At 34.9% G+C, this 25,557-nt stretch overlaps 2 protein-coding genes and 1 non-coding gene across 3 annotated transcripts; all 3 read right to left on the bottom strand.

Moving 5' to 3' along the window:
* Positions 1 to 9,554: 9,554 nt before the first annotated feature.
* On the bottom strand, positions 9,555 to 12,124 carry LOC107860709 (16.9 kDa class I heat shock protein 3). Its single transcript, XM_016706165.2, has 2 exons — positions 11,732 to 12,124; positions 9,555 to 10,034 (listed from the first exon to the last, which is right to left on the bottom strand). The coding sequence occupies exons 1-2, from the start codon at positions 11,862 to 11,864 to the stop codon at positions 9,742 to 9,744; spliced, it is 426 nt and encodes a 141-aa protein (XP_016561651.1). The 5' UTR covers positions 11,865 to 12,124; the 3' UTR covers positions 9,555 to 9,741.
* LOC124896456 lies at positions 10,444 to 10,593 on the bottom strand. The gene has a single exon (XR_007052820.1). It is a non-coding gene; the product is annotated as a small nucleolar RNA snoR135 (small nucleolar RNA).
* A 567-nt stretch (positions 12,125 to 12,691) lies between the features above and the next one.
* Positions 12,692 to 17,373, bottom strand: LOC107860708 (protein CHLOROPLAST IMPORT APPARATUS 2). The gene is made up of 4 exons (XM_016706164.2): positions 16,801 to 17,373; positions 16,151 to 16,472; positions 13,416 to 13,646; positions 12,692 to 13,055 (listed from the first exon to the last, which is right to left on the bottom strand). Exons 1-4 carry the CDS (start codon positions 17,238 to 17,240, stop codon positions 13,032 to 13,034), a joined length of 1,017 nt encoding a protein of 338 aa, XP_016561650.1. The 5' UTR covers positions 17,241 to 17,373; the 3' UTR covers positions 12,692 to 13,031.
* Positions 17,374 to 25,557: the final 8,184 nt, after the last annotated feature.

Below are 25,557 nucleotides of genomic sequence, written 5' to 3'. Positions count from 1 at the left end.
CCCGGTAATAGCACAGCTTCGATTTTATTGTACTAACAATATGGCAGAGTATGAAGCTTGTATTCTTGGTTTGAGGTTAGCTGTTGATATGGGAGTCCAAGAATTATTGATGTTGGGAGATTCGAATTTGCTCGTCCATCAAATTCAAGGTGATTGGGAGACTCAAGATTTGAAGCTCATCCCTTATCGACAATGCTTGCAGGAGCTATGTCAACGGTTTGTGTTAGTAAAATTTAGGCATATTCCAAGGATTCGTAATGAAATTGCTGATGCTTTAGCCACTCTGTCTTCAATGCTTCAACATCCTGACAAAGCCTACATTGACCCAGTGTATATACAGAGTCGTGATCAGCATGCTTACCGTAATGCGGTTGAAGAAGAGCTCAATGGAGAACCTTGGTTCTTGGATATCAAGCGGTACATTCAGTCAGGAGAATACCCATCATATGCCACCAACGATCAAATGAGGACTATTAGGTGTTTGACTAGTGGATTTTTCTTAAGTGGGGGAATCTTGTATAAGAGGACCCCAGATCTGGGACTTTTAAGGTGTGTAGATGCAAAAGAAGCCTCGACAATCATGGTTAAAATACACTCTGGAGTATGCGGGTCGCACATGAACGGTCATGTCTTGTCAAAGAAGATTCTTCGAGCAAGTTATTACTGGCTTACTGTCACGCCTCAAATCCTATTGGGGCGGACTGACACCCGTAATCGAGGAGGCCTGGGAGAACCAGCACATAACCTTATATTTCCCATGCATACCTCTATGACAACCCGAAATTCAGACAATATCATGTCGCATATAAAAGGAAATAATCACCTGTATAAGCTCGAGCACACATATATATGTATATACAATACTTGGCCGTTAGAGCCATCACGTCTATTAACAAAACACCACCTTGACTGTACATTAGGTCTACAAATCCTTTAGACAATACACAGAGTTTAACTAAGGTCGGGACACACCCCGCCCTATAACTAACTTCTATACCATACCAAAAGTGACTGGATATGACACGGAAAGCCCCAAAGTAAACTGGAGCTCACCAAAAGCAGCTGGATATCCTGGCTCCTACTTGTACGATGTATGAGCTGAGGTACCTGTGCCTGCAACATGAAATGCAGGTCCCCCGTGAGGGACGTCAGTACGAAATATGTACTGAGTATGTAAAGCTGTAGATAATCACATATGATATAGGAGCTCAATAGAAATCAGAAACAAGTGAATAAATCGTAATAGGAGTGGACCACACTTACTAGAACTTGTGACAACCTGTACATTGTATTTATTCAATCACTTTACCTTCGTTCTTATCATCTTTATAATCATTACTGTACTGTACTGTGACCATTAGGCTACCTCCATTACAAATCAACTGGGATCGACCCATGATAGGTTTATGCCCCTAGGATACCACCCATAAACACATAAATAGGAATCGACCCATGATAGGCTTATGCCCCTGGGATATCACCCGATAAGAGAGAACTTCCATCACTTAGTTCAATTAATCTTTGATATTGTTATTTCGGTCGCCACCGCATTTTTGATACTTTGAAATAATGATACATCAATAAGAGACATATAAATAGACCATCAATGCAATAACAATGAAGTAAGAAATCATTGGCACATCAATGAAGTGTTTTGGAGTCATCAATGCCATAACAATGAAGTAGGAACTTATTGGTATATCAATGAAACATTTTGGAGTCATTAATAGCACATGGATCTTGTTTGAGTAACCGGATACCTTCTGACATTAATTAGTGCAATAAACATGTAAGATTTAGAAAACAAGTAAGTATTGGAATGTCTTGATATCTTGTAGGGTGGAAACAAGTTCATTGGTAACGTAGGACATCATACAAAACCATTATGGATCACATGTTATTAAATAACTTTGGAAACTTTCTTATTAGAACAATTGTTCACTTTCATGCCAAAGATATGGTATAGAGTATGCTTTACATACCTGACTGTCAACCTTCAATACTAGTCCCAAATGGACTTCTCGTCTTTTCGGATTACTTATCTACAATGAACATATATAGCAATCTAGTATTAGCGACCAAACGTCACAATTCAATTATTTGAATTCACCAAACTAGTGGTTAAGTAGTAAGCCTTAATTACACCATAAAGGGTGTCACTTTAACCCTCTTATACTCCAATTACATTCACATGCCATGCATATTCATACAACATCCTCCAATATCAAGTTTGGATTCATTTATCCTTCCAACCAATCCATTAAACCAAATTGAGCCATAGACATAAATAATCATCAATTCAATAGTATATCACCATATCCACCTTCCATAACTCAATTACCATATCCACCTTCCACAATTTAATACAACCAAACCATGCAAAATAGTCCATAACCCTATTTTCATCACCTTTCAACAACAACCAATACATATAATCCTCTATCACACATATACATATGGAAGAGAACAAAGGCAAACATATTCATACCTTAGAATTCACCTCTTGATTATGCAATCCTGTTTGCACAAATAATAGGTGTCGTTCGAAGCTCTCGAGATGACAAACGCAGTTATCGGATTACTTTGGAATTTCTATGGTTGAATCAAAAGTAATTTAAAGGTCAAATTTGGCTAGGGTTTGTTCTTTCTCAATTATTGATGATGAAAATGATTTTTTGAACTCATATACATGTATATATACACATACTCCCGTCCATAATATCATGGGAATGACCAAAGTGCCTTTAAAATTTAAATAATGTCAAATCTGTCCTTTGGTGGACTGTTTTGATAAGCTAAAGTAGATTGACCATAACTCCTTGCTCTGATATCGGATTTAGGTGAAATTGGTATCGTTGGAAAGATAATTCAAAAGGCTTTCATTTCATATAAAGTAGGTCACCCAGTTCATCCTATATAAGGAGTTATGATCGTTTGAATTTGACCCTAAAAATCTATTTTGAGAGGCTGAAGAAAAACGAGTATAACTCCTTACTCAGACGTTGGATTTGGATGAAACCAATTGCAATGGAAAGAAGACTCAAAGATATTTATTTTCATAGGTCGCAACTCTCCCATTTTATTATATTAAGGGAGTTATGATCGTTCAAAGTTGACCCAAAAACTTGGCTGGCCTCATAGTTTGTGTGCAGGAAGTTTTCCTGCACATTTACTATTCCCAAATATCCCGACCACCGTTTTATAGTTTCAAACGTGCTCGATTATATCCGAAATCTATCCGTTTTTGGAAATCTTTATATCGTTGGAAAGCTTATTCAATAACCTTCGCATGGAACCATCGACGGACAAATTCCGATATAAATAAAATTTAAAAAATTAATTTCATATAAATAAGACCAATACACGTACTTGAATACGCCAATACATGTACTTGAATATGGAGTGTTACACTTACTATGGAAAGGGATTCTATTCAATTTGTTCGAAAGTGTCATCAATGTCAGGTACACGGTGATCTGATACGTTCTCCTCCTGTTGAGTTGCATGCAATGGCCGCTCCATGGCCGTTCGTGGCTTGGGGAATGGATGTGATTGGACCGATTGAGCCAAAGGAATCAAATGGACATAGATTTATTTTGGTAGCCATTGACTACTTCACAAAGTGGGTAGAAGCAGCAACTTTCAAGTCAGTGACAAGGAAGGCGGTGGTAGACTTTGTTCATGCCAATATCATTTGTAGATTTGAAATTCCTAAGATGATCATTACAGACAATGCTGCCAATCTCAATAGTCATTTGATGCAAGAAGTATGTCAACAGTTTAAGATGGCACATCGAAATTCTACTCCATATCGCCCAAAGGCCAATGGTGCTGTAGAAGCCACCAATAAGAATATAAAAAAGATACTGCGAAAAATGGTACAAGGGTCTAGACAGTGGCATGAAAAGTTGTCGTTTGCATTGCTAGGTTATCGCACCACTGTTCGCACTTCAACAGGGGCAACTCCATATTTATTGGTGTATGGGACAGAAGCAGTCATCCCTACAGAAGTTGAAATTCCCTCTCTTCGAGTCATTGTAGAAGCAGATATTGATGATGACGAATGGGTAAAAACCCGACTGGAATATTTAAGCTTGATTGAGGAAAAAAGGCTAACGTCTGTGTTTCATGGCCAGTTGTATCAGAGAAGGATGGCTCGAGCGTATAACAAAAAGGTCCATCCCAGGAATTTTGAAGTTGGTCAGTTGGTATTGAGACGTATCCTTCCTCACCAGGTTGAAGCGAAAGGCAAGTTCTCTTCTAACTGGCAGGGTCCCTTCGTTGTGAAGAAAGTGTTGCCCAATGGAGCCTTATATTTGACAGATACTGAAGGCAAAATGGCAGAAATGGCTATCAATGTTGATGCGGTCAAAAGATATTATGTATGATATTTGATCCTTTGTTGATTTTATTGCATGTTTGGTACTTGCATTTTTGAAGATTGATATGATGAAGGCATTTTATTCTTCTATCCAAACATTGTGTCATCCTTTGTTTATCCGTTTGAGCTTCGGTTTAATTTTTTTTCATATCCCTCTTTTGGAATCAAAATGGAGTCAAAGATAAATGTCGAGGAAATAAGAATAAGAGAAAGAGTTCGAAAATTAAAAAAAAAAGAAAAAAAAATCAAAATCAAATCAAAACAAAGAACAAGCTGATGGAACTACGTGCGACCTGATTCTCCTCTCTCGGGAGTGAGATACGTAGGCTGCCCTATTTTGAGCTCGGTCCAACCAAATAAAGATCTAAGATTAACCCATTCAACAAAACTGGGGCATGAGTTAATGTGTTGTTTGAGTCGATTCCAAAAGTTGTAAGTCCCACCCCCACTTCAAGTATCGTTCGAACCCCTTGCCATCTTTTCTAACCTTAACCAAAAGCCAAGTTACAATCAAAGAAAGTCCTTCAGATCAATTTTTGATAATGTTAAGGCTAAGCATGCAATAGATATGATGATACATTGTGAGGTACCACTTGTCTCCCTCAGCATAAGAAATTAGGAAAGAAATACAAAAATGAGATTTTACTTTCTGCTCAGGACCCTCCTGAAAAATGGGAATTTACATCTTGTTCAGGATCTTCCTAGAAAATGGGACAACGCTTTCAAAAATGAAATACTACTTTACTATAATTTTGTTTGGGATAATTTTCGTTCTAGTTTTAATTTTGGGTTTCAGGAGCCCGCCTGAAGAACAAGGTGATGAAATAGCAAGTTAGGAGCCGCCTGGAGAATAGAGTGAAGAAATGAAAAGTCAAGCAACAAAGTGAAGCAATTGAAAGCCAAGCAACAAGTTGGAAGAAATTGCAAGTCAGGAGCCCGCCTGAAGAATAGGGTGATAAAAGTCGAGTCCAGAGCCAACAGAAGCTGTATAGATAGGATTTTGTAATTTCATTTATGTTTTAACTTGTAATTTTTATTTTTTGATGTAATGATAGAACCGCGGACCGGAACCTCGATGGAACCTCACTCGACTCTCCAACTCGGTATAGTCCACTTCTCTTTCAATCCTTTGAAATACCCGTGACTTGATTCTCTCATAATGTGAGTAGGTAGGATGTCTTAAGTCAAAATCCGGTTGTCCTTCTTCCTTCTGTTTCTTTCTTTCGATAATGGTCGGGTCAAAATTTGGTCTCGCTGTCTACTTCTTTGTCTGAAAATACTTCATGTTTACATTCAAAGGGGGCATGATGTAGACACCTAATTTCGTCCCTCCCCGATATCGTTTTATCCATTTTTACCTTATCCTACCGTGTACCCTCACCCATGTGATAATCCCTCCACAAAATGACAAAAACTAACAATCCCCTAACTAATTTTGTCCTATCCTAACAACCTACCCAATCAAAATAAAACACATCATACTCTACCCCACAACCACACAATTCCATAGGCATATATCCAACAAAAAAGAAAATCAAAAGAAAAAATATATACACTACACCTCACGGGATAGAGAAAAAACTCCAATTGTTTCTTTTTCTTATTCACGAACACCCTCCATTCATCATCTTCTCAGGAGATATCTGCACATCGTCACAGAAATAGTCAGACAGTCATCACCATATTCAGCACTCAACATTAAGGAAGGGCAACATAACAAGGACAAGGACCATTCTTTTATTTTGGATTCAAAAACAACAGCTAGCAACATCAGCTAAAGAGGACAAAAAAATACAATAAAGAGAGGAGAATGGCGAAGGATATTAAGCGAGAAGGGTGAGATCAGCCCATCAACGGATTTCCTGCTGGTTTTCCAGTTTTTCGGCCGTCTTCTCAAGTTTTCCGGCAAAACTCTTCGCCGAAACCAGCCCCAATTCGTCGAACACGCCTTCCCCAGTCCCTAAACTTCCCAAATCTCCCTTTTTTGTCTCTATTTTAGAACAAATTTTGCCGAAGAAACGTTAGGTTCCTGGAGTCCGGCCACTTCGTCGTCATCCGAGATAGCCGGAGCTCTGGCTTTGTTGATTTTCCACTGTTTCTTTTGTGAACTTTCTGGTTTCAGCATATTTGTTCTGGTCGGGCTGTATTTCAGTGTTCTTTCCTAGTGGTTCTTCATTTCTGTTATAGATCTATTTTTCTCGGGTCAAAATTTGGGTTATCGAATAGCTGGTTTGTTTCTTGACGGATCGGGAGAGTTGAATTTGGACTATTTTGTGACTGATTTGGAGATTCGAGACTTTATTGGTATTATTCGAGTTTCTCGGAGCGGCTCTTATCTCTATTATTAAGTCTATCGAAAGCTTGAGATTTGTCATTGGAGCTTAAGTCGAGGTTGTCGGAGGCGGGTTTTCTTTATCTCGTCGAATAATATTGGTCAAAGAGCGGCTTAAGGTCCATCCCTCAACTCTATATTCTTGTTATTGTCTCAAATGTGTTTAATTGTTGTGATTATGTGTGACGTGATCATAGTTGGTGAGTTTTGTTGACGTTATGATGTCATGATTTTTGTGCTCACGGTGTGTTTGCGATGATATATGAAACGAATTGGAGTAATTTTGGTGTAATTGGTAAAAACGAAACTAGCGGGGGGTGGAATCAAGAAATTGATAAAAGGTGAATGTAGGTTAATTTTCGTTTTGTTGTCTTTTGTTTAATTCGGAATAAGCATGAATGTGAAAGATTTGTGATATGTTGAAATGGATAGGCAATATAGGTTCGAGTAGGCAAAATTTAGGTGTGATGTGTTGATCGAATGCTTTGAATATTTGAATGTGTGTTTTGAATGTGTTTTTTTAGTTAGCTTATTTAATTCAAATGTATTCATTCGGTCGGGAAATGCCCCGAGGCCCATTGTATTTATTCACCGGGAATGTTCTGATGTATCATGTTGGCGAAAAATGATCGTGATTAAGGCCCGCGACGTCGGGTAAAGCATAGGAGTAGTTTAGGATTAGTTTAGAATAGAATATTTTCGCATTTTTCATTTTTCAGGACTGTATAATTGGACTGGACATTATATTTTGGATTATTTGGTTTTGTTTGCTTGAGTGATTGTTTTTGCGTGCTTTGTGTGGTTTATGCATTTGTAATGTCAATTTAGCCGATACGCTCTGCCAAGCGACCGTGGTCAAACCACAGGATCGAGGGGTGCCTAACACCTTCCCCTCGGTCAACAGAATTCCTTAGCCGGAATCTCTGTTCGCAAACCAGTATTAAAGAGTCAAAACCATTTTGAAAAAGGATATCCATGGGTGACTCGGCACACCCGATTTATGTCAAGTGGCGACTCTGAATTTTGATTGTTAAAAATAATGCTTTTTCGAAACAAATTTTCATCTTTTGTCACTTTAATAATTAAAACTCTTTCGACCCTTAAAACATAATCTTTTTGGAGTGCGAAAAAAGGGTGTGACAATCGTATTGTTCCTTGCCTTTGGCATGATGAATGTCTAAAATTGATGTATGAGATATTTATCAAAAAAAATTTATTTGGTATATTACATATATAGTTATAATAAAATCTTTTTATATTTAGTTTGCTAAGTAATTAAATTAGATGAAGATAGACAAAAGATTAACAGATGGTAAGAGCCGACCAATTATTTGATCCATTTTAACATGCATGTCTTATTTCAGCTCAAATAATCCGAATCAAAATAATAAATGGTCTGCTTATTACTAACATTTAATAATTTGTACAAATTTGATCATATCCGCCTGTTTAATACCCTTACGTGCTTGCCATGAGGCAGATGAGACCAAAAGTATAGGGATTTTTATCATGTTTGTGAGCCCAGCATCTGGAGACCAAAAGGATTGACGTTTTATCATGTTTGTACTCTGGCCTCACAACATGAAAGCCTTGTCACCATCAGAATGGCCCAATAATAGTTTAATGCCATTATTATTTGATTTCTTATGTGTTCCTTTACCTTTAGTAGTCCTTGTTACATTGAGTTTTTCTTGTTTGATATGTTATGTCTTCCTTTACTGTTAGCCAGGGCGGAGCCAGCCTTGTGTTTGGGATTCGCCTTCGACGGAAAAATATACTATTTATACATAATTAAAATTATTTTTTATGTGATTATAGTAGGTGTTGAACCCCCTCCGACTAAATTTTCTTTGAATATGAAAGTCCGTTAGTGAAAATCCTAAGTTTTCTTTGAATATGGAACCCCTTCATTGAAATCCTGGCTCCGCCTCTGCCTTTAGCAGTCCTTGTTAGACTCAATTTTTCTTTAAACCTCTCCCAGGGAGCTCTCACCTCCTTCTTTTTTTTTTTCTTTTCGATCATTGGATGATTCATTTTTTTTCTTTTCGATCATTGGATGATTCAAACTCACAATCTTCAAATTAAATCTCTAGGTGATTCAAACTCATAATCTTAGAATTGAATGGAATAATAACTCTTTTGATGACTCAAATTCACAGGCTTCAAGTTAAAAGTGAAGAGTGCTTACCATCTGAGCAAGTAGTAACTCCCTCTTGTCCCTCCTTAGATTGTTCCTTGCTCCCAGTCCCTTTCTCTACAGTTCAAAAACCATTTTGATCTAGTCTCTTTGCAATATAAAAATTGCCATCCTACACTACACACTATTAGAATGGGAGTCCGGAGCCAAAAGGCTATTTTTTATCAAAAATTTCAAAGGAGACACTTGATTTGAAAAGAAATTAAATGGGACCAAACGTTGGTGGCTCGGCAATTTGCAAATTGATTGATGTCCAGCGATTTGCAAGACGCTGGACACCAAGCATCTACTGGATACCAAGACGCCTGGTGCAAGGTGTCTTGCAAGTCGCTTGGTGGTGCAAGGTGTCTTGCAAGTCGCTAGATACCAAGCGTCCCTTTTGAAATTTGTGATAAAAAAGATAGCACTTTCGGCTCTGGGCTCATTAGAAAGGATTGAACCAACAATATGATACACGAAAATTTGAAACAGGTCCTCTGATTAAGATTATGGAAGCATAAGCCCATCTGTTAGTGAGGTCACTGATCATATTGGAAACATAGATAAACCTGTTTCCTGCTATGGGAATGAGGTGCTCTAAGTTTGTATTATGTTTTTCTGAGTAATAGTAATATTTATATAGTTACCCAAAAAAAAAGAACAAATTCAGATGTAATAGCATTCATTTATTAATCACAATTGACAAGGAAAATTACACAGAATATATAAAGAACATGGAACGGAACTCCACAATATACAGACTTACAAAGTACACACAATTTATTATTACAAAGCACACATACACCTTTTTTATTACTCAAAAGATTTGAGAAAAATGACACCATCTCTCTCTTATTTTTCTTCAATTTCAATTACTTTGGATAAAGGTTTCTTCACCTCTTCTTTAGGGACAGTAACAATGAGGACACCATTTTCCATGGATGCTTTAACTTGATCTGCCTTTATCTTTTCTGGAAGCCTAAACTTCCTGCAGAAATTGCCTCTATTACGTTCCACTCTGTGCCATTTCATGTTCAATTTCTTCTTCTCCTTTTCATCAACTAATTCTTCTGCTTTCCATTTCCCACTAATTATTAGTATCCTCCCGTTGTCAACTTCCACCTTCACATCCTCTTTGGTCAGCCCTGTTACCAAGACTCAGTATAATCAAGTAATTAGGAGTACATATTTACTCTTTCTAAAAGTTTATACTTTAAAAGTCAGACCAAACTTGACATCATCTTTCACTTTAAGACTTCAATTGGACGATATTCATTTTTGACACCTCAACTAACATATGAATGTGTCATTTTGGCACTTTTTGATAGGTGACAGCTTGCTTATTTTTCACCCATTTCAAATGGGTGATTATTTTTTTATCTGATATGACATCCAACTTGATCATAATAATAATATTTGATTGCTTCCATTTATTTATACCCTTTCTTTAATTTCTAAAACATCAATTTTGCCCAAATTTTATTAAAATCAATTTTTTCGGTAATATTTAACAACTTTTTTTTTTTTGTTTAGAAAATATAAGTTTGAAAAAATAGATGTGGGGAAAATGATCGTTGAAAATTTCCAGTGAAATAGATCAAACACAACTGCCCATCTTCCCCAATGATATCAATTTTGCAGAGAACACTCTTGAGCAAAGTGCATTATTAATAGCACAAAGCCGATACACATAATCTCTGTGTTTTCATTATCATCAAATCTAAAATTTCATTAAGAAGAAAAGCAAAAAAATTGTTAATATAAAGTTTTGAAAATTAAAAATTTATCAGCAAATTAAGCAAAGATTAGTACTGTAATATTTATCAACTTAAACTGAAAGTAAACTTCTTCTTTTTTGTGATGAAAGTAATCTTCCACCTCACTGCTTATCGTCATTGATGTTAGAAGTTTTTCATCAATTTGAGAGTAATCGACTTTAATAAGTTAAAAATTCTTTAAAATTAAATTAAGTTGGTGAAAATAAATTTGTTAAATTCAAACGCTATTGGTGTGTGTTTTGAAGAAGAATTGGAGGTGGTGGTGGGGTCCCTGGGGTATTTTGGAGAAGATGATCGGAGGTGGGGAATGAGGTATTTGATGAAGATTTGGAGGGGACTGAGGTGTTTGGAGAAGGTGATTCGGGTTGGGGCTGGGATGTTTTGGAGAAGATGATTTGGAAGGGGAGAGGCTAGGGTGAAGAAGATGATTGGGGCTTGGGATAGTTGGAGAAGATGATGAAGGGGACATTTAATTGATTAAAAATAAATTTTTTAAATTATAATTTATTTAAAATTATTATTTTATATAAAAAGTGTCACGTTTTTTTAATTAGTCGCATGTCAGTAGCGTGTGTATTACACACTTTATAATTTTAATTGATTGTAAAAAATATTAAAATGACACAGTTAATAACTAATTTACATGTTTAAAATGAATATCGTCTACTTGAGATGTCAAAGTAAAAATTCATGCCAAATTGAGGTACCTGTTAATGGGTTAGTAGAAATTTTTTTTGTTACATTTCATCGTCCTAGATCACTTTTATTCGCGACATTATGTCATTTTAAAATGAAACTTCAAAAATTAGTTAAACTAACTCTCACAGAGCAAAATGTGAGAGATAAAAATAAATAGTATAATCAACATGAAAGATCTAACTTCAGTTTTCACCATCAACAGCAGTACACCACCTATAAGACATTTTCAAATTCTACTGTTACGTTTATAGTCATAATTTTACTGTTATGCTAAAGTAAAAAGATATATATACGTGAAAAGGCATGTTGATATATGTGCTAGAAGTCATGTGTTGTTTCCACTTTAAAAGAGTTGAGATTAATACCTGGAAGGTCAGCGAAGAACCAATGTTCTTCAGGGGTTTCTTTCCAGTCAATTGGGGTACTCAACACGGGACACATATTCATCATGGCAACCATTGGGTCACTGCTGCTCAATAAGCTGATCATCTTTGACATTTTTTTTTTTTGTTGTTGTTGTATATTTTTTGCTGCTTTCTAATTCTATTTCTGAGTCTATGTGGAGCAAGTGAAACTTTGCACAAGTATATATAGACCTATGGATTGTGGGTGAAAAAAGGGAGTTCAAACTGGTCTTGAAACTTCTTGGATCTTCTTAACGTGGATTAGAAAAAATAAACATCTAGGGTGTTCCATTAAAAAAACTTAAATAACTTCAATTCAGTAGCTAGCACTATTTGGATCTTTCTACAAGCTTCGCTCTACTACTAGAAGGCACTTCCACTTTCATCCTTTTTATCCATTATATAAACTGCCACTTGTACAACTTCAAGAATTGGTTCTTTTATCAAGTTAAATTGTCATTCGCGAAAGGACATGTTTTATTTAGTAATAGTAGAAATATCAACGAAAAATCAACATCTAGATCCATGATTTTAACATTTGGATGTTAAGGAGCGTCAATGTTTGATGTTTTAGTATTTAAGTCAAATAAATTGAATGTAATGGTGAAAAGTTGCATGTTGACAAAATATTTACGACGTAGAGGAAGTCTAATAAGCTTAAGATGTGAACTGAGCGCAAAATGGTGCACATCGATATGCACCGCGTAATCTCACAATGGAGTTTTGAGAGGGAGTGTATACGCAATCTTATCCCTTTCTTGTAATGGTAGAGGCAGTTTTCAGTTTTTGGACTCTTAGCAAAAAAGGATGTAAGATGAAAATTGTAATACAATTTTTTGGAAGTTTAAGAGGGTGAATCATATTCTGTCAAGATATATAAGACAAGATGATCGAGTACGAACAATAGCATAAATCATAAAGTGCAATAAATGGGGAGGCCAATCATCCATTAATTTCAGTGTTAATGACAAAATGGTCAAGGACTTTTTGATATTTTCACTTTCATTCTTGAGAAAGTTAATAGTACTTGATCTGAACAAAATGAACTCTACATTCATATCTCTGCATTTTCCCCATTTATGTGCCCTGATACTTGCAATTTAGTAGAGCTTTTACAAATTTTATTTCATTGATAGACAAGACTTTCTTTGGGCATGCTTCTCCTTGTAACAGTATATATCAAAGATATATGAAAATTACACACACACATACTGCTTTGCACTGCAACACATTAACATCTCAAGTTGAGCTAAAACACACTTTAATCCCTCTTAACAAATCTCCCCTGCAAATAAGCAAAATGCAGAAACATTAAAAGACAACATCAGAATATGGAAGAAGGATCAAATTTGTTTGTTTTTGTACTATTAAGAATTGAGCAATTTTCCCCTCCATTCGAAAGAATATAGTTTTGTGTTTTTCCTTTAAGACTTAACGGATCTCCTAAACCTGAGAACTATCGTTGGACAATTTTCTTCCTCGAATTAGTGGACATTTGGACACACCATTACATGCGAGAGCTTGTTTTATCGTAAGGGCAAATGTAAAATAATTTCCTAGCGATAACTGATGACTAGGACCAAAAGTTTAACGGAGGGCAAAAATGAGCTATTTAGACGGTATATTGACAAATTTGAACCTTTACCTTGACGCGAGGGCGCTTTTCAGCATTGAGCTTGCGAACTTGATAGCGGATGGTTTTAGAGAAGAGCCTGTTCTGTCTCTTCTCTTTGTACCTCATAACACTTGCCTCTCTTCGTCCTGCCTTCATATTCAAATCCTCCTCCTCTATTTCTGTGGCTTTGCCACCACTTTGTTCACTTGCCACTACTTCTGGAACTCTATACAGAACAGCGCTGCTACCCATTAGACCACCCTACACAAAGAATAAAGTAAAGTTAATTCAGTTTTCATCAAACCCTTATTGTTAGTAAACAGGTAGAGAGACTGCCAAGAAACATGCATATACATATATAACACAACTTCTAAAGTGTGTTTGGTAGGGAGGAATTTCGAATTTTTACTGACGATGACGATTTCACTTTCTGATTTGAACTTGGTTCCTCTATATTTCCTATTTCATTTTGTCACGTCTGATGCTATCAGGAAATAATCTCTTTTTGTATCTCATTTTTAAAATCGAGGAATCTCCGTGAACAAATGAAGCAAGGTTTGGAACCCTGTGTAGTATAACATGACACTCTTACCTTCTCAACTTAAATATCATGTTTTTGTCTACCACGAGTCTCAACTTAAATATCATGTTTTTGTCTACCACGAGTTTGAACGTGTGACACACTTTTTTTTTTTGTGTTTCCAATTATTATATGGATTTTACAAAATAAGGTTAAGGGCTTCTCGTCATGTTTTATCTAAGTCGCCCCAACTCAGACGACAAAATTAATGCCTAACTGGTGCTAAGAGACAATAATAGAGCTGTGAGAAGAAAATTCACATGTTTTTCGTGGACAGGTGAGAGCTACAGTTCTTACAGCTTGCAGACGAATAATAACAGGAAAAGTTTTAGTTAATTAAGTAAAAGCGAAACTAAGAGGGGCCACCTAGCCCCAGGACAATTCAACTTGTCAGTACTTTACACTCTTTCAACATTAATATTTATTAAAGAGTAAATACATAATTAGTATTTATTTGCTGAAAAGAGAAAATGCACATAACATAACAATCAGGTGCTGCCACATGTCAAATATTTTTAATTTCATATTTTATTTATTTTTTTAATAATTTTTTTCCTTTTTATTTAATTTATCACCCCACCTCACCCGCGTCTAACAGCTCCCCCCTCCCCCGCGCATCCAGGTCAACAGCTCCCCCACCCACCCCCACCCCTGCGTTCAGTTTCCTCCATTAAAATGGAGATTGCATGGAAGCTTTAAGCCCCATTTTTATTTATGACCCCACCCCTACCCCGTCCAACACCTCCCTCCATTAAAATGGAGATTGTACATCATATTTCCTTTTTTAAATTATGGTGATGATGATGTTGTTGCTGCTTTAATTGATGTTGTTGAGTTATGGTGATGAAGAAGAAGGTGGGGAAGAAGACACTGGTGGATGAGTGGGGTTTGGGGGTGGGGTGAGTGGGGGGAAGGTTATGAAATAATTTTAAAAAATAAATAAATATTAGTTTAAAAAAAATATAAATTATATATTAAATTATTTACACATGACAGTTTCTAATTAGTCAAAAAGTCATTTTTTTTTGCCTTTTCACACGCGTGTATACACGTATTTATTCTTTATTAAATCTATCGATTCACCACTTTCACCTAAAATTTAGCATGACTATACAATCACATTTGGATTTGGTACTCCTATCTTAGGTTCTACCTATTGTGGCATTTAGCGAACTCCTTTTGTAAATAATTTCTAATGTGAAAAGTTTTACAAAGATTGTGATATTGCGATATCCGAGGTTTGGCCTAGAGATGACAAGACAAGACAACACAACAAAAAATAAAAAAATTAGCTTTGGTGTTCATTTACTCAATGTCTGTATTGGTGAAAAGTTCAGATACACGTAAATTGGCACGTAAACTGCCATTGTCACAAAAAAAGGTAATGAGTCTACTCCATTTGATGCAAACAGCAAAATATAAACAGGAAAAAACAATCCACTCTAATTCAGGCTTCCTATTAAAAGCTTAATTACTAGTCAAATATTTTCAATTAATTAATGATGAAAGCTATAGTACACAAGTAGAAAATTAAACAGAACTTGATATCTAGGGATTCTCATAGGGAAGAAAGATGAACTCTTGTACAAAGCTGAAATTGCCTCGAGGATGGAAGTAAGCTGACATGGATGGATTTAATACCCTATCCCTATCTTATCTTTCTAGCTGACGAATATTTCAGCCAATTTTTAGTATTTCCATTGCAAAATTAAAATTGCAATGGAACATCTTCTAGGTCAAGGTAACCTAGATTATCAATATGCAATAGATTTAAGTTATTTACACTGATTTTGTATAGTAATTTAACGCTCAAAATTATAGCAGGTTGGATATCAATTATCTTAAATTATTAACCAATTGTTTATTAGATAAATTAACGGCAATTTTTTTTTTCGTGTATGTGTGTATTAGATTGTGAAAATATCAATATTTCAGTCTTGAATAGATTCAAGCCACATAGTACAACACTATATTATGTTTGGTTCTAAAAGGTTATCCTTTTTCTCAATTTGTCCAAACCTAGACAAAGTCGCAACCTAATGAAACTATCCACTTCCTGTATCTTAATTCCTCAGTTTTTTACTAACTATAAGATTAAAAAACATAGTTAACATCAATATTTCTTGTAATTATCAATTAAATGACCAGATACCGCAAATTTCAAAGCAAGGTAAGAGAAACTAACATTCGATGAGAAAGGCGTTTCGCAGGTGAGAAAATCGTCAAGGATGTCTGGAACTATCTGTGGGGACTCAGAATGAAGGTAAAGCGGGCCTTTATCGGACCAAGCATTCAGTATTTCGTCATAATCGAGCTTTAGAGACAATTGTTGTTGTCGCTGATGATGTTTGTTCCTCGGACAACTACTTACTTCCTCGTCCTTCCTCGTTGTCTCACTATGTTGATCGACATCAACAACGTCAGAGTAAACAACCCACTTCTCTTCTTCACTGTGCTCCCTCTCTTTATTCCTCAGAGCCGTCCGTACAAGCTCACCTTGTTGTCCCCTATAAGACGAAATTAACACTTACGTTAAATCGACTCATCAAATTATCGGGTCAAACAATATAAACCGATAGGCCAAAATGCAACACAAGCTAATTTTTACAAAATTAAAGTTTATTAATTGGAATTTTCTAACTTATAGAAGAATTTAAGCTAGTACTTTAAGAAATAAAATATTATAGCAACGAACTGATTTCCCAAAACAAGATATTAAAAAAATAGAAGATTAGAACATACTGGTCCCGGTTGAATTATAACCCATAATTTAATCCATCCTGATTCGATATATTTTAATATTTAACTAAATTTTATACTATAAAAAAACTCTACCTGTAAGTGTCGGCATATGTCAAGCTCGCCTCCGATGACGAAACCGTCATGTAATTCGGAACACTAGTACTTATGTTGCTGTCAATTTCATCCTTGGAACTAACGAGAAGCTCCGTGAGATTAGTGGCGCTGTTTTCAGCGCCAGTAAAGAAGAGAGCTACGTTCTCTTCTTGGACAGTACTGTCCTTATCATCCACCAAATTTTCTGGATGTAGAGGGAACAGATTGAGCTGATGAGAATCCTGATGAGGAATATCATGGGTACTGCTACCGTTGGATGATGAAACGATAATATGATCGGACGGTTCAGATTTTTTCTCCGAAAGCTCGAGACTTAGGCTTAGGTACTTCGGTTTTCTACGCTTTTTCAGCTTGGTTTTGGATTTGGATTTATGATTTTTTGGTGGAACGGACCGGCACTCGGTATCGGAAATACACATAGTGATAATCGGATTAATTTACTGTACTGGTTTTTCAGAATAGCGCTCAAGTTCAAACAGAAATGAACAGTGGACAAAAAAGTGTGTAGAAAAAGTAGAGAAAAAGTCTAGTGTAAGTGGGGAAGACTTGAATATTTTGATGATGCTTTTAGTGATTGATCATAGCAGAAAGGTCAGCGTCGATATCAACGTTGCGCTTTTTGAAACGTGGGGATTTATGATTGGATATGAATAGGGATTGTGTTGTTATCTGGATTGCGTAGCTGGTGCCTTAGATTTTTTATTTTTTGGGTAGAGATGTAAATAATGAAGTTACAATAAGGTCTAGCATGGCCAAGTTGGGTTGTGGTGCAGCGGATGGGGCTGTTTCACCTTTAATCAGAGGTTCAGGTTTGACCCTGGGTATAGAGAAAACTTTGTTGGGAGCGCTACCGCTCGAATAAAGCTCTACCCGTTGCGAATACGGATTAATCGGACTTCAATGTGGGTACCGAACACCGAATAGAAAAAAAAAAAAAAGAGGCTAGTATGACTATTCTCGTGATTGAATTTAAGATTCCACCTAACTAGTGCTATATAGTTGGGAATTTGGTATTAAGAAACATTTGATAATTACTGATCGATTACATAATTATGCAGTAAATGACCTTTCCCTTTTCATTTCTCGGGTAACTTATGAATCTTTTAAACCACAATCAATTATAGTTAGAAAATTTGAAAATCTTATAGGAAAATATTAGACCACAAATTCAAGTTTTAAAAATTATGGCAAATATTAAACTGCTGTCTAACTAGAAATAAATGAGCTTAATCTTACTTTGTCCAAAAAGGTATTCTTCCACGGACTATATTTGCACAAACTTTAAAACTTGGGATAGAACTGGAATAATAACGTAACGGTAAAAGGGATATTTGTGCAAATCAGCCCATTAGTTTTTTCGGGTTTCCAGCCCAAAACCTTTCCATAAGCCCAAACCCATGGAACATCGTCGGGCCCAAGCCCGGGCATTGGCTCAGTTTACAGCCCAAAGAATTTGGAAACCCATATCACAATTTTAGGGGAAAAAAAACACATATAGCCAATTTATAAAATTAATTACATTTACATACCCGTATTAACTGAATATCAATATAGCATATAAAGTATTTACTTCAATAGCAGTTTTATATATAACTAATATGTATCGTGCATGAATCGTTGAACAAGCACGGCCCTAACGTGTGTTTCTGTTCTTATTTATTAGGCAAGTGTTTTTATCTTCTAGCCTTAGAAGTTATAGTTAATTTTATACTAATTTTCCATACAAATTATATTTATACTTGATATAAAATAATTGGTGTAAATTACTTGGAATACAAATATAATATGACCAGTATATTCAAATATTTTATATTGGCATATACTTTATATTATCAAGTGGTTTATATTGGTGTATAATTAGTACATCCAAGTAGTTTATATTGGCATAAACTTTATACTATCCCGTAGTTTATAGTGGCATATTCTTTATACTACCAAGTAATTCTATACCAATATATACTTATACATCCAAATAACTCGTACTAGCATATTATACTTTATACATTCAAGTAACTTATACTCTCAAATACTTTGCAGTAGTATATCTCCATTTTTCTTTGCTGATATTTTTATTTATATTCTTTTGAAGATTTACTGCTCAATATTTGGTTTATTTAAGAATATTTTTAATTTTGAACATTAGAGAGAGAAAGATTTGGAAGCAATTTATTTTTGAGATTACATTTTACACCAATTTTGATTTGGAAAATTGAAAATAATTTCTTAAATTAAGGTGAATTGATAATTAGTTGTAGCATTAAAATAGGAATTATAATTATCTTTTTCTGTTTTTTTTTCAAAAAATGGCTATATATGTTAAAAGATTTTCATTTTTGTAATTATAAAAAGTAGTATTATTTATGTAGTTACGTCTTAAAGATGGCTTTTCGATGTAATATTTCAGCCTACATAAAACCTTTTTTATCTTTTCTTTTTCTTCTTGATCATTTGTGTCCTAGAACAACATTCCAATATAATCAACCAGGGGTGGTCACACTTTCAATGAGCTAGAAGTGTCACATAAATTGACACGGAAAAAGTATGAAACCATGATAATAAACCTTGCAATTAACGTCTAGAAAACAGTTGTTAGGACACTACATATGCATAGAAACACAATCTAATTACAAGTCTGTAAATAGTAATTTGGCAGCAATTACTCCAAGTCAACTTTTTCCCCGTGGCTTGTGGGGGGTAAATGAAGACTCAGACACTTTAAAATTAGTTATTTTTCCAAAAATGCGTAAGAAAGTTTTGTTCATCTGTATCCATTTATGCCTTTCTGAATTCATCGACACACTTGAAGCCAATAAATTGGCAGGACTAACAGAAATAATTACCGCATTAGCACGCGAAGATGGGCATACACTTTCGGTTTTATTGCCGATAAATAAATTTTATTTTTACATGTAAAGTGTCTGAAAATAAAATGCAACATGTAAAATCAAAAATTTAAGTAGTTTTCATTTTCTTTGTCTAAATTATAAAGTGGGCCATGATTTTTGTAGGATTGGTGATAGTCAACCAACCGATAATTTTGACTTACGCTGTTACTTTAAGTTTAAACGGTACTAACTAGTATATTGTTTGTATTTTAAGATAAACCAAAAAAAAAAAAATACTTTCTTTTGAGCTTTTCAGAAAATTTGCTGTAGAGAGTTAGGAAACCATAACCGTCTAATTCCTAGAAATTAAAGAAAAAGTCACCAAAACTTATCATGTTGTCGCTGAATGTTGACTATAGTTAACTTTTACTTTTGTTTTTATGTGAGGTTATTTGGTGCTTAAGAGGCCATAATGTTTTCTTAATGACCATTGTATTGTTCATTAAAATGATTCTTTATCTAAATCAAGATTAGACTAGATTTGTGAAAAGCATTAGTGGATACAGCACAATAAATGAAGAGTGTTTTTATTTTTGGCTATAAAATGTTTTGTGTCTCTATAGTTGAGTTTGTGGTAGTATATAATTTGTGAATGCCAAAATGTTCATGTACATTTTGATGGACCACATGGACATGGGATGTGTGTTTTAAGCAACGTTTCTTTTTGGCATAATACATAAATATGATTCTAAACTTGACATCAAATTATAACTTTGACCTTAAACTTTGACAGTGCACAAAAATAACCTTTAACTATTCAAAACTGCACAAATAGGACCTCTGATCCTACGTGGCAAAATGTGTGTTCAACATGCAAAACTGGGTGCGTTCAGCATAAATCTAAGGTCATAATATATAAATATGACCCTAAACTTAACACCAAATTATAATTTTGACTTTAAACTTTGACAGTCCACAAATATGACCTTTAACTATTCAAAACTGCACAAATATGACCTTTAAATTACTTTTCACTATTATTTTTTCATTATTTTTGGCTTAAAGATGAAAATGACATCTAATTTCTTTTGTCATTGCGAAAAAAGCAATTTTGAAGATTTATTAATTAGGTGGGTCAGCCTCATACGAAAAAATCGTGTGGTATGTATATATATTATAAAGCAAAGAGAGAATTTATGTTATATAATATATCTAAATATAATTTATTTAAATATTAAATTAAAAATGAAACTATACTAATAATAAAAAAAATTACAATTTTAATAAAACGTTATTAAATTAACTTTATTAAGAATAGGAGTAGTATATTAAATTAACGTTATTAAAATGTTACTATTAAATTAATGTTATCAAAACATTATTAAATTAACGCAGGGGCGGACCTACGTGGTTATCATGGGGTTCACCCGAACCCCTCGGTAAAAAAAATTACGTTGTATATATAAGGTAGAAAATCTATATTTATGTACGTATATTAATGTTGAATCACATGAAACAAGATACTTAGATAGCCCAGTAGTGTTACTTGCTCTTCTTGGGCGCTTCCTTCAGCCTACTGCGCGGGTTCGATCCCTACTAGTGGTTTTTTTGAGCTTTTCATGTAGGTGCGAGTGAAACTCACGCATGGTGTTGCAAAATCGGAGGTCATATTTGTTCAAGTTTTGAATAGTTAAAGGTTCTATTTAAGCACTATCAATATTTAAGGCCAAAGTTATAATTTGGTATCAAATTTAGAGTAATAATTATGTATGATGCCTTTCTTTTTCCAAATTGATTTCCTTGGAGAAAGCGAAAATATAGTTTGCAAGCATTGGCTGTGTGTACAAGTAGTTAAAATGGTTGAAATATATAGTTAAAATGGACTATTCTTTTGTTGCTTTTGATTAATGTTAAAATTAATACTAATTCTTTAACCAAAAAAATGGTTCAATGGAAGATCCGACTCACATAGTAATAAAATGATGACCATGGATATAACTTTATTAGATACTAAACAGAAGTTTTAGTACTAATTAACAGTATGAGGAAACTATATTTGATGAGGACAAATGGCATGATTTAAAAGGCCATAATGTTTTCTGCATAACGTACTGCATTAAAATGATGCAGTGCATTAAAATAATGCTTTTTAACGGATTCTTTTTTTCAACTTTTAACGAATAAATTTACTGGGTTTGTTGTAGTGCATTATTTTTTCGGAGATAGTGGTAGGAACTGTGTACACCTTACCCTCTTTAGACCTCACTTTATGAGAATACACTGAATTTATTGTTGTTGTAACGATAAATTAACTACAGAAAAAAACTAATGACTAAAGCGCAAAAACATAAAAAAAAAAACAGAGCAAAATAAAGCGGTCAATAATGACACAAAGAAATTTCACTTTTGTCGTGAGTTTGGTTCTATAGCACCATTCCTTAATTTATGCCAAAAATGTCACTTATACCGCCCCCAAAGAGTTCAAAAATTTACTTGGAAAAAAAAAAAAGAGTTAGAGACTTACTGTTCAATTTTGACTTTATTGTTTTGCGAGGAAAACATATGGAGTGGGTTCATATAATATGTTGACAAATATTCGGATACTGTCCCAAAGTACAGAATATTAATCAATTTTCGTGCATATTGTGTTGCCACATTTTTTAAAAACTAATTCACATATCATTTTTCATCATCTAATTAATGTCGGAATAAGGGAAAAGGCATCGTTTCCACCTCAAATTATATCCGAAAAGTCGAAGTCATACCTAAACTATACTAGTGACCTATTACACACCTAAACAATAAAAAAGTGAAACTATTTATACCCTGTCAGGCTACCACCACTTGCATGTGGTGTAGTGTTTTACACGCGCTGCCACGTCAGCACCACGTCAGTAAAAAGTATCATTTTTTTATAATTAAGGTATGTAATAGGTCACTTATATAGTTTAGGTGTGGATTCGACTTTTTGAGTATAGTTTGGGGTGGAAATAATGCATTTTTTCTTAATGTTTTTAGCCGTTTACTTTTGTTATTTAAGAAGCTGGACGCGCCTAAAATAAGTGTAACACACGCGCCTCAGAATGGGGTCGCAGGGAGGTAATAATATCACTTTTATATAGTTAAGGTGTGTAATAGGTCAATTATATAATTTAGGTGTGGCTTAGACTTTTCTTGTATAGTATGAGATGAAAATGATGCCTTTTTCCGTCGCAATAACAAATATTCTTTTCGTCCACCTCTACTTGTTCATTATACTAAAACAAATATCTATATTTATTTATTTAGATTGAAAAATTAAGAGATAATATTCATTTTTTACTTGTTTAATTTAAAAAAAAAAAAAGCAATGATGACCAAATCGATCGGTTTCAGAAGACTATTTTTTTTCAATTTCCTTATGATGCGAACAATATTTATGTAATCATCACTTAAAGACCACCCAGTGTTAAAATAAAAGATAATATTTGGAATTTTTTTTTGTTTCTATATTCCTTGTCAATCACCTTTATTTACACAAGCCAAAACAATCTTCTCTTCTAAGCTAAACAATGAAACTAAAATATTAAAAAGACAAAAAAGAAGTTTCTTTTCTAAGCTAAAATAAAGGGACTCACTGTTCTAAGTTGGCTTATGTTTATTTTATCTAACATCCCCCCTCAAGTTGGAGGGAAAAGAAGTGACACCTAACTTGCACAAATTCTGATGATGAGAGGGTCCGACAAGAGATTTGGTGAAGATGTCTGCGAGTTGATCTTTAGATGAAACAAAGGAAAGAGATATCAAGTCGGAGAGATATTGTTGACGAACAAAGTGGCAGTCAGGTTCGACATGCTTCGTTCACTCATGAAAAATCAAATTTCGAGCTATATATAAGGCTGCTTGACTGTCGGAGTGAATTGGAACAATAATTGGTGGAGGGATTGCTAGATCGGTGAGTAATCTTGTTAACCAGGTCAATTCAGAAACCAATCGTCGCATTGAGCGATATTCTGCCTCGGCAGATGAAAGAGAGACGAATGATTGCTTCTTCAACTTCCAAGAAATTGGTGAGCCACCCAAGCTGATGAAAAATCCACTAACCGATCGGCGTGTAGTCCGGCAAGAAGCCCAATCGGCATCGTAGCATGCATGAACAGAAAAGGATGAAGAAGCATTAAAGAATATCCCCTGATTTGGGTAAGTTCTCAAGTAACTGATCACTCTCAAGCCTGCTTAATAATGATCAAGACTAGGCTGTTGCAGATACTGACTAAGGGTCAATACAGCAAAGCATAGATCTGGTCTTGTATGAGTTAAATACTTGAGCTTGCCAATGAGATGTCTATAAAGACTAGGATCTGACATGAGATTAGTTGATTCTGCAGGAAATTTCACTGGAGGATCCATCGGAGAGAAAGTTGGAGGAAGATGAGAAACATCAAACTCATTAAGCAAGTCTAAGATATACTTTCGTTGGCTCAAAATAATTCCTTGTTCCTCTCTTAAAATTTTCATTCCCAAAGAGTAATGCAAAGGACCTAGATTTTTAATCTTGAACCCTGTTTGAAGAAAACTTTGAGGTCTTTTATTTCATTAGTAGCATCTCTTGTGATTAAGATATCATCAACATATACTGCAACAATTGAAATGAAATCCCCTAAGTGTTTAAAAAACAAGAGTAGTCATTAAGTGAAGCTATATAGCCTTTGAAATTTAAAGCCCCTGCAAACCGAGCATACCATTGCCTGAAAGCCTGCTTCAATTCATAGAGAGACTTCTTGAGTCGACAAACCATGTTAGACTGAGGTGGATTTAGACCAGCTGGAAACTTCATATAGACCTCTTCTTGCAAATTTCTTTGCAAGAAGGCATTGTTCACATCAAATTGGAAAATATCTCACATTTTCTTGGCTGTAATTGTCAAAAGGCATCTGATAGTGATTATTTTGACCACTGGTGAGAAGATTTCATTGACCTTTTCACCTGATAGTACCAGGGGTTTTCTGTATGTTCTTGCCAAAAATTTTTTGACTCATGTTGCTTACCATAAAAAAAGAAGAATCAGTTGGGATCAACCCACTGATATAGGTTTCTCTCTGACTTTCATCTTGTAAAATCAGAGAGTAAGCAACATTTATATTGGGCAAAGGATTCATCATTAAGATGTTTCCACTTGCCTGCATACACATCATTTAGACCCATACAAAATTGTATAAGTTTCTCATCTTCAAGAGACTTTTCCAACTTCAATTTACTTTTACAGTTACACATACAGGTGCACTTATCAGACTTGAGAGATTCCAGCTCATCCCAGAGTCTCTTAAGTTTAGTGCAATGTCATTATTTCCTTGAACTAACCTATTTGGTTCTTTTTGCAGTTGAAATAGTTTAGCTCCATTAGATTGTCCAAATCTATGCTCTAGACTCATTCATAAATCTTTAGCAGTCCTAGAGTATATCACACTATCAACAATATCTTTGGAAAGAGAGTTAAGGAGTCAAGACGTTACCATGTCATTGCATCTACTCCAAGATTGTAGATCTGGAGACTGGGCATTTGGTGAAGCATCAATACCAGTGATAAAACTAAGCTTATTCTTGGCTGACAGTGCTATAGGCACTGATCTCTTCCATCCTTGATAACCTTTTCCATCAAATTGAGTGTTAACCAACGCCATTCCAGGTGAATCTGAAGAGTGAAGATAATAAATATGAGTGGGATCCATAGATAGTGGAGTTCTGGCAGTAGAACCAGAGGATGTTGAATAAGCAGTGACTCTATTTGCCATTGTAGAGAAAGGTCAGATGAAGAAAATTGATGATCGAGAAGATGATTTCTATGAAACTACCTTACTCTCTGATACCATGTTAAAATAAGAGACAATATTTGAGAATTTTCTTCTCTTCTGTATTCTTTGCCAATCACCTT

This window comes from Capsicum annuum, chromosome 2, assembly GCF_002878395.1.
Source record: "Capsicum annuum cultivar UCD-10X-F1 chromosome 2, UCD10Xv1.1, whole genome shotgun sequence".
Classification (NCBI taxonomy): Eukaryota; Viridiplantae; Streptophyta; class Magnoliopsida; order Solanales; family Solanaceae; genus Capsicum; species Capsicum annuum.
The sequence above is the reverse complement of the archived record's forward strand: the minus strand, read 5'-3'. Positions and strand labels throughout refer to the sequence as shown.

What these genes read in the sequence shown, in the direction of transcription:
- LOC107860709 (XM_016706165.2), bottom strand. Translation starts at nt 11,864, where the DNA reads ATGTCAAAGATGATCAGCTTATTGAGCAGCAGTGACCCAATGGTTGCC. An exon ending in GTTCTTCGCTGACCTTCCAG is followed by an intron (nt 10,035 to 11,731) that starts GTATTAATCTCA and finishes TCTTGGTAACAG; the next exon opens with GGCTGACCAAAGAGGATGTG.
- LOC107860708 (XM_016706164.2), bottom strand. Translation starts at nt 17,240, where the DNA reads ATGTGTATTTCCGATACCGAGTGCCGGTCCGTTCCACCAAAAAATCAT. An exon ending in AAACGCCTTTCTCATCGAAT is followed by an intron (nt 13,647 to 16,150) that starts GTTAGTTTCTCT and finishes TTCTTTGTGTAG; the next exon opens with GGTGGTCTAATGGGTAGCAG. An exon ending in AAAAGCGCCCTCGCGTCAAG is followed by an intron (nt 13,056 to 13,415) that starts GTAAAGGTTCAA and finishes GCTTATTTGCAG; the next exon opens with GGGAGATTTGTTAAGAGGGA.